Raw genomic sequence first — 13,749 nt, 5'->3', positions numbered from 1 at the left:
CAAAGTCATCCCAGGTAGTCTTGAATTTGTTCTTATCCACGAAAGAGTTAACTGACGGTAGATCTTCTTTGTATTTCGGAAAGGACAGGTCGTTTATGATTCTCTTTGTACCATCTCCGTTTGTCACTACCCCCATCGGGCTGGATCGAAAGAAGCCTAGTCTGCCTAGCACTTCTTCTTCGGTGAAGGGTCCCCGCATCCTCCCTGCGGTCAGTTCTTTTTGTATCTTTTCTATCATTATTGTATTTGACTCATTCGACTGATCGTGGTTTGCGGGTGAGTAGAAACGCATTCCCTCCAGTACGTGCTCAGGGATTCCCTGGTCAAATCCTGTCTTGAAGCTCTCTATGATCGCTCTATGTTTCTCTAGTAGGTCAAGTTGCCTCAAGATCTCCTCCCATTTTCCGAGGTTCATCTCGCATTCTACGGATGTTGGCCACTCTTTATTTGGTTTCAGTGTCTTTGCGTTTCCTGGTACGTGTTGTATGCTTAGTTTCATTTTACATCGCGCGACACTTTTAGTGATCACTCACGACTCGGCCTTCCTCCTCGTTCATTTTCTGTCCCGCTTCTTGGCTCGAGGACCACTCCCGCTCGGTTCTCAGCAGTCGTCTCTTGCGTTCCTTTGCCTTCCTGGCTTCGGTCTCTTTCTGTCTCTCGCCTACTGTTTTTGGGGGACGTGTTGGTAGAGGATAGTAATCAGTTACGGCAACGTTAACCTCTGCTGGTTCATCTTCGCGGCTCAAGTGGATTCTCATCCTGGCTCCGGTTTCTTGGCTACGCTTACGCGTGCGTGGGTTAGGGAGTACGTTTCATGTAATATACGTCTCTCCTGTTTCTCACTGATCTCGGGCCGGGGGGGCTCATTAACATAGTTCTGTATCCCGCTTTTTAGCAGGTCGTTTCTCATTGCATTCGCTGTCTAGGCTGCACTCCCTTATACCGTACAGTGGTTTGATTTAGCTCTGATAATGCTAGGTAGCGTAGGACAAGCAAATGAATCTTATAATGAGATGGAAGGAAGTCGAGTTTGAGAATTGAAAAGGAAAGGAATAGGGGATCATTGGGTTGGATTTGGTATTGCGTTTTCAATCTAGGAGGAAAGTTGGATAAGGGTTCAGGGGATTGGGGACGGCATATCATATGGTGAAGGAAACTTGCTGCTTACTAGTTATGTTTGCCGCTACCGTTCTGTCTGTTCACGATGGCTAGAGCTCCATTTTGGTTGCTGCCGCTTGGTTTCGCCACGATCGCCAACTGGTTCTGTGGCTCAGCTCCGCTGGTCGATCCGTTGTGTGCATAGTTGTGCTGGTATGTGGAGTGGTATGCAAACGGGTTATAGGTGTTCTGAGGTTGGTAATTGGGAGAGTTTTGATATGTTAGCCCGAATCCCCCGTTCTGGTGGCCGCTGGGGTCTCGATTGGCCTGGAAACCCCCGTTGTGGGAGTGGAAACCTCCGTGATGGTAATTACCATTGTTCCTCCTGTTTTTCTGCCACACTCTCTTCTTGTTGGGGTTGTTATGATCGTTCTCCTGATGTTGGTTGTTTTTATTTTTGTTGTTGCGTCTGGTGCTCGAATTGCTCTTCCAGTTGCTACCTCCGCTCTCTTGGAATTTGCCACTGGAGTCATTTTTCAGTGGGTTTCTGGTGATTGACTGATCAGTTTCGCTCATGGTTCCGGCGTAAGGGTTTTCCTTGTAAGATCTCTCGCCTAGGGCCTCCGCTCTGTCTTTTGCGGCGCGTAAGATATCTTGGTGTAAAATTCCTGCATTGCTCATCTGACGTCTCTTGTCTGTTCCAAGTCTATTTTGCATCACCAACTTTCGGACCTTGATGCAGTATCTTAGAGCGATCATCCAGCACGAGGTCGAGCGTCGTATGTCTACCACTATTGCTTTATGTTTTCTGAACATTTCCGCTGACTTTTTCATGTGGTAGAACTCTTCAACATAACGTATGAATAAATCGATGCTGTCCATCCAATCACCGTAAGTCATCAGGAGTTCGTCTTTTGGAGTCAAACCTGAGTAGGTCGGGATGTCGTCTCCTTCTTGAAGTTCTTTTACTGATTTTATTTTCCTCAGGCCTGCCTTTTCTATATCTCTCTCTATCCAATCCGCGTTGAATACAGTCAGAGGAACATACGCGGTGAGTTTTGTCATCCTCTGGTGGAAGCTGTTCGATAGTTTCAGCAGGTTGTTGTTGGACATCTCTAGATCGTCCACAAAGACCATCCCTTTCTCAGGGTCTGACAGGTCTTCTTCGTCAGATTGGTTGTCGTCTGAACGAGCGTTCTTCCGTTTTTCTAAGGAGGTTCTGTTGGTGTTCCCAGTTTCCGGCGTGACTGCTCTCGCGAGGCGTGTGAGGGCTGGCGAGGTGGCTCTGCTTGGGCGCGTGCCAGCGTCGGCTTTTGTTTTTATCGTCACCGGTTCGGATGGGTTGCTCCTTCTCCTCTCACCCTGGCGTGGTGGGGATCTCTCTACTTCTTCTCGAACGTCGTTGTCTTGGATCAGAGATTCTGTCCTTGGTCAACGACTTCTGTAGTGGTCTAGTTCAGGGCTACGCTCTCGCCTTCTCCCTCTGCTTTGTTCGGGTTCAAAGGGTACTGATCCGTAAGTTGCTCTAAATGCGTGCAGCATCGGTCTTCCTAACGACAGATCTTCGTTATTGAACGCATTTACAATGGTTCTCCACCAGGTGTTACAAATTTCAAGCAAGGTATCTAAACGAGGGATCATTTTCCTTGTTAGTCTTTTTGTCCTTGACTGTTTTACATCTGGGTGTCACTATGGACGGGCATCTCCATGTTTCCGCATCTTCTAATATAGATACTTGGGTTCATTCTGTGGATGGGTTAATCTACTTTCTACGCTTTATTCGTATAGGACGGGCTCTGGGGATGGGCAATTCTACATCCCTTCCTGCTTCGTCTACGTTTACCAGATCGCTCTTTTTGGATGGACTCGTCAACATCATTTGGATCATTTGGTTCTGTAGTCTCGGATGGGCTCTTCTACATCACTTGATTAACGAACATATATGCGTGGGTCGCGGAAATCCAACTCAGTGGTTTTTATTATCATTTCCGGTGGGGATGGACACATCAACATCCCCTTTCCCTTGTTGTTTAGGTTAGAGGTACAACTTTGGGTATTTGAAACTCGGGACTGGTCGCGCGTTTGGGATTGGTCGGAAATTTGTACGGGGGTATAGGATTTATGAGTGGAAGAACGGTGTAGGGGGTAACGGAGACAGGGTCAGGGGATCAGAGTATTGGATGGGGGTAGGTTGGTTTTTGTTTCTTGGATCGTACCTTGATCTGCGTCTCTCGTCGCATTTATCACATTTTCCGTGTTGACATCAATCTCCCCGTCTCCAGGTGATTTGTCCTCTTCGGGGTCATCTATCGGCTCTCTCACAACTCCCCTAGTTATCAGAGGTTTTCCGGACGTTGTTTGCGTTGTTCGGTTTTCTGTTTCTGAGTCAATTCCGCTGATGTTTTTGTCTGGGTCGTTGAAGTCGTTACTTGGGTCGTCTTCCTCCTCGTTGGTGTAGTCAACGTATTCTTGTTCTTTTGCTTCTGTCTCATTTCTGTTCTTCGATCTGTTTCTCGTATTGGGACCGGGTTCGCCATTGTTCATCGCTCTCTCTGCTAATCTTCTCGCTTGAGCAAGTTCTTCGGCTAGTGTTACCATCTCTGCTACGTCTTTTGTGCTTAGTGTTAGCTTTGCGTTAATTGTCGAAAAGTTTGACTTTGAAGGATTATATATCTTGAGAAATGAAATCTGCGAGAAGACTGAGCTCGAGACTTGCGAGTGTTTGAAATTTGAATAGACTTGCGAGACAATGAGGAATTTTCCGATTTCCTCGCGGGGGGGGAGAAGTACTTCTCCTGGACTTTTTCCCCCGCTATAAGCATATGCCTCTAGTCTGTTAAAACCCGCCTCACAGTCATGGAACTCATCTCCAAGTCGTGCCTTTGTTGGCGCCACCAAAGAATAACCCTTACTGAGAGTTTCATTTACCCTCAAAGCCCTCCAAGTGCTCTCATGTGGAAGACTCAACTTGTTCTGTTGTTCAAGCAACCTCATAAGGTTAGAGATTCATTTTGTTATGGTGGTCTTATAGTCTTCTATAACTCATAAAGTTCTCACCAATGTGTTTGTAAATCAAGTATGCATAGCTAACTTGGAATGATCTCTGATCTCAATGGCTTTCTTGCTTTCACAGCTCCAGCCTCTGATTGTTGGAAGAGGGGTGCTGCAGTGACCTCACTCAAATCCTTGAATGCATTTATGACTTACTTTTGGGACCAAAGCACTTAGACCCCTATGTAGAAAGATGTGCTAAGCATAGCTGTGATGGGACAATCTCAGGCAGTCTTACTGCATTACAGTGTGAAGATTTCAAACAATATGGGTTGTGTAAAATGTTGCAAACATGAATCCTGCCAATTTTGGTAATTCAGATTAAGATCAACAAAAATATTTTGAAGTGATTGGGAAAACAGGATCATGAAAACCCCAATTTTACATTCAAGATAGGTGGGGCAATCTTTTCAATCTGAGGTATCATCAGACTCAAATCCTTGAACATGATCTTTCCAAGGATTTTATCCAAGGTATTTTTGAGCACAAAACAATGCCTTGGATCAAACCCTTGCACAAGATCTGTCCAAGGATTTGCATCCAATGATGCCTTGGATTCCACAACCCAAGGTATCTGTTGGTGGTGCTTCATGGGAGATAAGAGGGTATGATAAACCACAATCAAAGGTATCATCAGGTGTTTAAATTCACTCTATCCTTTTGTTGCAAAAAGGATACATTCAGTCTAAGAATCTTATTGGCCAGGGGGGGCTGTATGACTGTCATGTGGATCTCTTCAGAGGCTGTTAGGAAGCTCTATCAAACTTTTTTTGTGTGTTTGTGTTGATGTGCCACAAAGAAGCTTACAGGGTGATCATTGCTGCAACAACTACAAATGCAAACTTCAATGAGTGACTTATTCTTCACTTGCATGTACAACTTTAACCTAGTAATGTTTCCTTCCTTTTGAATTTGATCAATCACAAAGCATGACCCTGAGACCTAGGATGAGTCAATTAATTTTTTCACAATGAGATTTCTCTTTGAAAACATATTTTTGATATAAGAATGTTTGCAAACTCTTGGATAAAGAATTGCAAGGATTTGGCTAATTTCATCAGAAATCAAATCTTGGCTATATGTCTGCATTCCAGCTTGTGGATGTTTAAGGACTAGATAATGTTGACAATTCAAAATGAGAAAAAAGGTAATTCACTGGATATTTCAAAAAACACCATCATTTTGGTCTTTGAGGTCAGACTTTGGAACACAAAACAAAGCAACTAGGGCATTAGGAAATTCAGGAATGTACCATTGCTAATGACAGAAAAAAACCCTAAACCAGATATTGAACACCCAGGTTAGAAAAGTGGAGATGAAAGCAAGTGTTGGCAACTGTTTACAGCTCACCTCTCAATGGAACTACTGGACCTCAATTGCATGCAACATCATACCATCTAAACCTGCAAAATCAAAGCCACCAAGACCAAAGAACTCTATTTCAACCACAGGCAACATCATTACAAAGGATAAACCAACCCTGCTTCTCAATTGGGTGTTTATTCCATAAAATTTGTTCCATATAAACCTCCGTACATTACACAAATGGTGTCCTTAACAGATCTCTTGTTGAAGACCGACATTTTAAGCTGAGTAAATATCAATTCAATGCTCTTGCCACTCTTTTTGAAGGTCATCAAAGATAAAAAGAAGATTTAGACCAAAAAAATCTATCAAAATTCTTGCAAGCACTCAGCCTCCTTACCTTTGGCCACCATTCCATAAAAGAATCACAAGCTACCAAATGGTAGGAAATTGGCTAAGAACAATAATACCAGCACTAAATAAAACAGCTATTCTGCCACTTACATACACCAACCAGATTGGTGATCTTGACTGGCATAATTCACACTGTAAAATTCAAAGGAAAGCTCTTGATTATTTCACCACCACCATGCCTCAACTCTCTCCAAGACAACCACATCTTAGGCTCAGCCAATGCATCAAAAACTAAGAAAATATTTGCACTAATCCTCCCATTGCCATGCACAAAACTCAACAAGTGCAAGCAGTCAAAAATCCTGAGATCAAGGCTATTCTTGAAAGATGGGTTGATAAAGCACTTGTAGAAAAGGTTTTTCTGGCTGGTAAAGTTATTAAATCTAAATGGGAAGACTTTGCCCAAGCAAAGTCAATCCCATAAGCCCAATGGCTTGCAATGAGCAAAGGTTGGTTACCACCATTGAAGGATTGTCAAAGCCTACATCTTGTCAAAAAACACTCAGAAGCAGGATCTGTTGACTCTGTCTGACTCACAGTGGGAGAGGAGATTGTGCAAGTCACAGCAATCAAAAACAAGTACAAACCATATGACATTTATAACATGGACAAAACCGGGCTGTTTTATGGATGAATCTCTCCTCTTTTCTCCTCTTTAATGATTTGTAATTAGACTCAATGTTTATCAATCTCTGAATGTTCAGTATGCCTCCGGATTTTATGTATCCTAACCAAAGAATATGAACCTGGCGTAAAGGGTGTCAAAGCTCACTTGACAATTGTTGTTGTGACAAATGCTGATTGATCCAACAAGTGCCACCTGACATTCATTGGAAAGCATCAACATCCTCAACCGTTCAAGCAAAAAGATGGCTGTGAGGCACACAGTATTGATTATTATTGGAACCAGCCTGCTTGAATGACAACAAAATATTTGAAGAATGGATCACCACATGGGACAAGGGATCTGCTCCTGAGAGCGGGTCGTTCCTTGGGAATGCAATTCCAAAGAACTTTGGGTGGAGGGCCAGTGCTGGCTGCCATAATGTAGACTGGGACTCCACAATTATTGTTGATGTTGCCTTTTCCGGTGCCATGCAAGGTACGACCAGCGTCGAAATCCATCCCAATGGTGAATTGCGCCATTGCTGAGAAATTGCCAAGCTGCTAGAGGTAAGACAAAAACAGTTTCATAGCTTTTCAAAGATGGTTAATATGAACGCTAAACAAGATTTTTAGACTCAAAACTTTCTAATAATCAAAAGGCCAAGAAATTATGTTACATCGTTTGCCGTGGCTAGCCGCTACTACATCCCTTTGGCACCTGTAACTGATTCTCGTATCTAGAAGCTTCCTCCTAGTGCCTATGGTTTACAGATATCATTTCTTACTTCATGATTATTTATCATGAGGTGTACTATTACGCAGAAGTTTCACGGCATGACTGAGTTTCAATCCGTTTCATGTTTTTCCTTGTTTTCCCCCAGACATTCAATCGGAGCGCTACAAGCGCTGCCAGCAAGCTTCTTTTGATTTAATTTTCAGACCGGTATCGATCAAGACCCGAAACCCTTGAACTCACTCAGCTCTCAAATTTTTGAGGAGCCGAGGGCTAATTGGGACCCTCGCATCGACGGCATCCTCCAAGTAGCTTTTAAGAAACATTGGACCATTGTTCTCTCCAATTTGAGAATTTTTAATTATCCAGTACGGCTCCCTTCTGAAAGCAAAAGAGGCTCAATGGCGGCGACTATACGAGGTCTCGCTTTGAATGTCATCGTTCGAGGGGTTTTCAGTGAATCAGATATGATCCCGAAGTGATGACTTCAATTAATGGTCTTCCGCCGGAATGATAACATGAATCAAGACTAGCTGGTCTACGGACTTGATTTCGTCAATTTCCTAAGACTCGCACAGTCACAAAAATATCAACCTTGATGAACTGTGTTATGTGGCAAAAGTCTTCCAACATCGTCTTAGGAGTCGCAATTGCTCGGACTATGATCATCAAATTCTTCAAACTTTTTCATTATCCATCGGAATCCTCATCTAAAAACATGGGATTTCCTTCACTCATATAGTCTCTTTGGGTTATTGATATTATAAAGATTCTATCAAAGATTTTCTTCACCAGTTTTTGACCTGCGAAACCTATGTCATCCTCAATCATCCTTGCAATCACCGTCACCGCAGTAAGAATTACTCCAACTCTTTGAATTATAATCAGTTTCTGCCTCTGCAGGTTTTGAATGAAGATGAAGTCTTTCAAATAACTAACGTGTCTCCCGAATCTTTTTCTCTTACTATGGAACATGAACATCACTCTAGCCCGTTTTTCTCTTAATTAGTGGATACATTTTGACAAAGTTTTCACATTTTTTCCATGAAGTACCAGATAAAAGATCATCTTCTGTCTTTGCCTGTCTCTTGGTGATCTTACACGCTACTCAAGCTTCAGCCGAAATTGGGGTAATTTTTTCATGGAGATATATTATGTTTATTTCATTTAAACACAAAGACTAACATATAATGACTCTAGACAGCTTGGTGCGCTACGACTGGTGTGATAGAAATTCGGACAAATTTAGGTCTTGATCTTGCACAAACATCTTCTGCAATCTTCAGCATAATTTTAGTCCAGTAAGTAAGACAGCCCATAGGTGCTTCTGATGAGGTATAATTCTCCTACTAAATGTTCTCTTGGCCACTGTTTTCTTCGAATCAGGATTCATTATTGTAGCCTAGTCTATTTCATGGTCAAAAGACGCGCACGTTGGCTTGTAGTAGCGACTTTTTTTACAATCTTGATTTTACTCATGTCAATTGGTACAATCATCCTTCTGATCATCGCCAAATCAGGCTTCAATCCAGCAAATGCAATCAAATCTAAAAACCCAGGAATTCGAATTTTTGCTCTCGTGTCTATTATTTCTTCTCTCGGTGGGAACGTGGTCTTTGATGCGACTATTTGTTTTATGATTTCTTTCAATTTAATTCGATCTGGATGTCTCAATTTGGGAACAAGGATGAGAACTGTGGTATGGAATTTACTTCTTCTTACTTTAAGGTACAATCATTCAGTTTATCGTTCTGTAAAAGTGAAGATTCACTCTTTGATCAATTTTTTGTCAGGACTTTCTTGCTTACTACCGTACTGATGGCTGGCTTGGTAGTGGTGACCCTATGTGAGTCTGCACTCATGTGGTCCATCTAATCATTTTTGGAAAACTTACTGATGACGATCTACAGTTGTTCAAGGCTAGTCTCAACCACAGCTTTATCCGCCCCGGCCCCGGGGCCCGCTCCGGTCCGAAAAGTTGGCTGTTGGAATCCCAATTTTATAGCCGGCTTTATTGTCAACATTGCGGGTAGTTTACCCTCAAGATCATCCAACACACACACTTGCTGGTAAAACTAAGGGTGTCCGATGCATTCTGCAGGAACGAGGCTTATGAGGACCCCGGTATGCTCTTATAAGGGGTACAGATCCAAAAATGTGACTTTTGAGCTCGCTCGGAAACTTGTCCCTGGCTTTACCCATAGCTTTAAGACAGGTTTAGTCTTTTTAATCAGCTGTATTGGACTTAGTGACTCTAAAATTCAGGCAGAAACAGGTAAAATCCAAGAGAATGCTGTTTAATCCCATATGCCGTATCTCCGCGCGAGCTCAAAAGTCACAATTCTAGATCTGTACCCTTCATAGGAGCATACCGGGGTCCTGGCTTATGGGAATTATATGTAACAAAAGCTAAAGAGGCAGGTAAAAATCCTGTCTTCCGTTGTGCTTCTTGTCAGTTATCCGAAACAAAACGCGATCAAGCTGCTTGTGAGGCTCAAATCCGACGTGAAAAGGAAGCACAAGAGGCCTTTGAACGGAACAAAGAATTTGGCAATCAGGCCTTCAAAGATACTGATGACCCAATGTGCTGTGCAGCTAAGATTTTAAGCTTACAGTCCGACTTTGCGAATGAGAAGCCCTTGCTTCAAAAAGTAATCGAAGAAGCTGGTCATATTTGTATATTTCTCCCGAAGTTTCATTGTGAACTTAACCCAATAGAACTCTATTGGGCGTTTATCAAACATTGTAAGTTACAATTCAATCATAATAATCTAAATTCCCTCTTTTTTCTACTTCATTTGGTCTTACAACCGTTCCTAACTGTTCCCTTTTGTTCAATCGTTCCAATTTTTTAATCGTTCCCCTTTTTTAATTGCTCCCTTTTTTAATCGTTCGCTTCCAATCCATTCTTTTTCTTTGATTGATTCTCCTTTTGATCAATCCCTCTCTTTTGATCTTCTCTTCCTCATCAATCACTTCCTTTTGATTGATCGCTTTTGATCACTCCTTTTTTTAAATCACAAATGGACCTCTCACATTTACTGATAATCTCTTGACTTGAAGATTATCAAAAATACAGCATACATTGCAAGTCCTTCAGTGATTGTAAGGCTCTCTTTGAGACGGTACGGAAGATTTGTCCGGTCTCAACCATTCGAAAGTATTTCCGTAAGATTGACCGTCAAACGGAGATCTATTGGTGAGTGCAGACTTTTGTTTTTGTATCTTTGTACCAATACTGACTTGATGGTCTCATAAAGACAAGGCTTCACTGGTGCCCAAGCAGAACAATTGGCCAAAGAAAAAATTGATCGCTCACATAGAACCATCTCCTGCCAGGCTGGAGTGACAATCGATTGTCAACTTAACCTTCAGGACATGTTTCCCACTCTTTGATCACTCATCTTTTTTGAAGATCAATAAGATCTTCTTTCTTTATTTGTTTATCATTATGGATTCAGCGGAATGAATCAATTTTTGAGTGCTGCTCTGTGCTGCCGTACTTATACAAGGGCCTAATTAAGCTACCCTAAGCCCCTAGGTACCTGATTAAGTACTTAACTAAGCTGGCTTAGGGTCTTAAGTACCCCAGGTCCGAAATGTGAGGTGTCAAAAAAAAATTAAAAAAATCCACCCACCCAATTGGCTCAACAAGTCATTTACAGCTTAAGGAACCTTTCAACCCCCCAAAAATGACTTATTACATGTCATGCATTAGTAGGGGTTAGAGGAGTTGTGTTGTGTAATTGAATTTCGTTTTTGCGGAGCAGCTGTGGTCGAGACTAGCCTTGAACAACTGTATGCGAATTTTCTACCTCCGGGGCGAAAAAAGCTGCAATTCACGCTCACACCCGATGCCCCGATGCCTCGTGGCGCCACGGCAGGGCTCAGGGCAAGGGCCGGGGCCTCGGCCTCGGCCATGCCCTGGCCCTTCTGTGTGATTTCGTGTTCTCTGTGCTTCAATGAGGGCGAGTTGGATTCGTTCCGTCTTTGCGGCAAATATCATGAAGGATGGTGGCATTATAACGTGTATAAATTGTTGAATTGTGCCATGTTTTTAAGGCCATGCGTGGCATAGGCCATGGCCCTGGCCACGCCCTGGGCCACGAAAAAGTCACCGGGTGTGAGCGTGAGCTGCAATACTTCCTCGGAATCCTAATGCACAATTAGCAAAAGGTGTCCCATTAATGTGGATGTACTTAACTAGTTTTCTAAGTCGAGTATATATTCTTTCATTTTGTGAGTCCTTGATATATCTCAACAATTAAAAGTTCATTCATCATACAAAACATGAACACAAATCTCTTTGGAATATGAAGTCTCCAGCTTTGTAGGTAAATCAGATCAAAATGTGAAAAACGCTCCATCGCCACAGTTCTTGAATTCTTTCAAGATCAAAACTTTGCAATCTACTGAAAGTAGTGGTGCAACAACTACAGATGTAAGCTTCAGAGGACTGACTTATTCTTTTATGTACAGCTTTAACCTAGTAATGTTTTCTTCCTTTTGAATTTTATCAATCATAAAGCATGACCCTCAAGGATCCAGGATTAGTCATTTACCTTGTTCACAATAAGACTTCTATTTGAAAAAATATTTATCATATAATAATATCTGGAAACTTTGATACAGAATTGTAACAATTTGGCTAATTTCATCAGAGATGAAATCTTTGCTATTATAAGTTTGATTTCAAGCTTATGGATGCTTGAGGATTGGATGATATTAACATGTCAACTTTTGAAAAAAGGCAACTCACTTAATATTTCAAAAGACACAGTCACTTTGGTCTTTCATGTCAGAATTTTGGACACAAAACAAAGCAGCTAGGGTATCAGATTTCAAGAAAGTACCACTGCTAATGACAAACAAAATATAAGACTAGTCATATTGACCACTCAGTTTAGAACAGTGGAGATGGAAAATGTCAGCCTGAGACTTAAAACAGGTGGCTTTAAGAGAATCGAAGCTGAATGATATTGCTTGAAGCTTCTTTATTGGCTTTGTTACAGTAGGTTTACTGAGATAAATTCGAGCCTTTATATAACAGGAGCTGGCGACTCCATGTTGTCTTAGGTGCGGAATGGCTACCGCTGCCTGATACTCACTGAAAGGTCTGTTCCGATCAGGGTCTTCTGAGGTAGGTACAAAAGTACTCCTGTCTCAGGTATTAGTAGTCTAGTTTCTATGAATTAATAAAGAGACGTCTTTATTAATAACAATCTTCAAAACATCTTGGACGATGGAAGTTATGTCTAGTTTCTACATATTGATAAAGAGATGTCTTTATCAATAACGATCTTCGAAAACGTCTTGGACATTGAAAGGTTATTCTAATATTAAGAACGCTGAGTCTTAGTTTGATAACATACTTCTTGAGAAAGAAATAATCAATAACAATACTAAATGTTAAAATTCAGATAAGAAAGATGATATCAAAGAATTGAGATGATCTAAATTAAAAGTAATCGCCGGTTTTTAGTATAAGTCATAGAGTTTAATTTCTCAAGGATAAGTTGGTTGGTTTGTAATAAGATGATTCTCCTTCTCGAGAGGGGGAACATCACGGGTTATATATCATTCTGCACGTGTCCTTGTAATCTGGCACATCAGGGTTTTCTGTGAGCTAAGGGTCTTGTTGCAACCAACAAGATATGTTGCTTGTTTCTGATACTGTAGCCACATCCTTGGAATGTAACTAGGATCTGTTAGATATATATATATCCTTTGAGATAAGGGTCTCCTGGAGTTCGAGTTTGAAATCCTCAGTTCCTTCAAACTAATTTATATGACATCACCTCCAGTTGACCATTAACATAAGTTGTAATTCAGAGTCCTCTTGGGTGTTCTTTATGGCTGCTAATGGGAGTATTAGCAAAATACTCCTCATGGCTGACAGAAAAAAAGGATTAGCAACACATGAGAAGTGAAAAAATATGCAAAACTGCATGGTAAACATCATTCAGTTTCCCCAATTGGGAAGGGGAAATTGATTCGGAGTATAATTTGTAATAAAAGGATCCATCACTTTACATCTGAGCCATAACACACACACTACATATGTGCAGAAGGCTTAGTTGATAGTTGCCTATCATGTACATACAGGTCTGCTCAGCTGTCTGCACATCTGACCAGATAAATCACATGTGATACATCATGTAACTTTTTGGCCATTGACAAAATTGTCCTAACAATCCACTACATATATCATCAAGGCTACTCAGGCAACATTCTGGTAGTCATTTGTAAATGGTGTTAGATGAAGTTGAGTTGACAAACTTACAGCAAAAATATGAGTCAGTGTATGTAGTCAATTTGTGCAATGATTTTGTCAAGCTGGAAAAGAGTTACAGCATGTATTACATATGATTCACTCATCCAGATGGGGACATAACTGAGAAAACCTGTATGTACATGGTAGCCGCCTATTCACTCAGGCTACTGCACATATATAGTGTGAGTGTCATGGCTCAGGTGTGCAGTGTTAGATCCTCTGATGACAAATTATACTCCTAATCTGTTTCCCCCTCTCACTTGGGGAA

General features: G+C 41.6%; 2 protein-coding genes across 2 annotated transcripts; one reads left to right on the top strand and one right to left on the bottom strand.

Moving 5' to 3' along the window:
* Positions 1-518: 518 nt before the first annotated feature.
* On the bottom strand, positions 519-1,674 carry MELLADRAFT_107384 (uncharacterized protein; the record flags this gene model as incomplete). The annotated part of the gene is made up of 2 exons (XM_007410983.1): positions 519-777; positions 1,169-1,674. 2 exons carry the CDS (start codon positions 1,672-1,674, stop codon positions 519-521), a joined length of 765 nt encoding a protein of 254 aa, XP_007411045.1.
* Positions 1,675-8,872: 7,198 nt separating this feature from the next.
* Positions 8,873-9,280, top strand: MELLADRAFT_87825 (uncharacterized protein; the record flags this gene model as incomplete). Its single annotated transcript, XM_007411131.1, has 3 exons — positions 8,873-8,935; positions 9,001-9,053; positions 9,118-9,280. The coding sequence occupies 3 exons, from the start codon at positions 8,873-8,875 to the stop codon at positions 9,278-9,280; spliced, it is 279 nt and encodes a 92-aa protein (XP_007411193.1).
* Positions 9,281-13,749: the final 4,469 nt, after the last annotated feature.

Source organism: Melampsora larici-populina (assembly GCF_000204055.1).
Source record: "Melampsora larici-populina 98AG31 unplaced genomic scaffold MELLAscaffold_23, whole genome shotgun sequence".
Classification (NCBI taxonomy): Eukaryota; Fungi; Basidiomycota; class Pucciniomycetes; order Pucciniales; family Melampsoraceae; genus Melampsora; species Melampsora laricis-populina.
The sequence above is the reverse complement of the archived record's forward strand: the minus strand, read 5'-3'. Positions and strand labels throughout refer to the sequence as shown.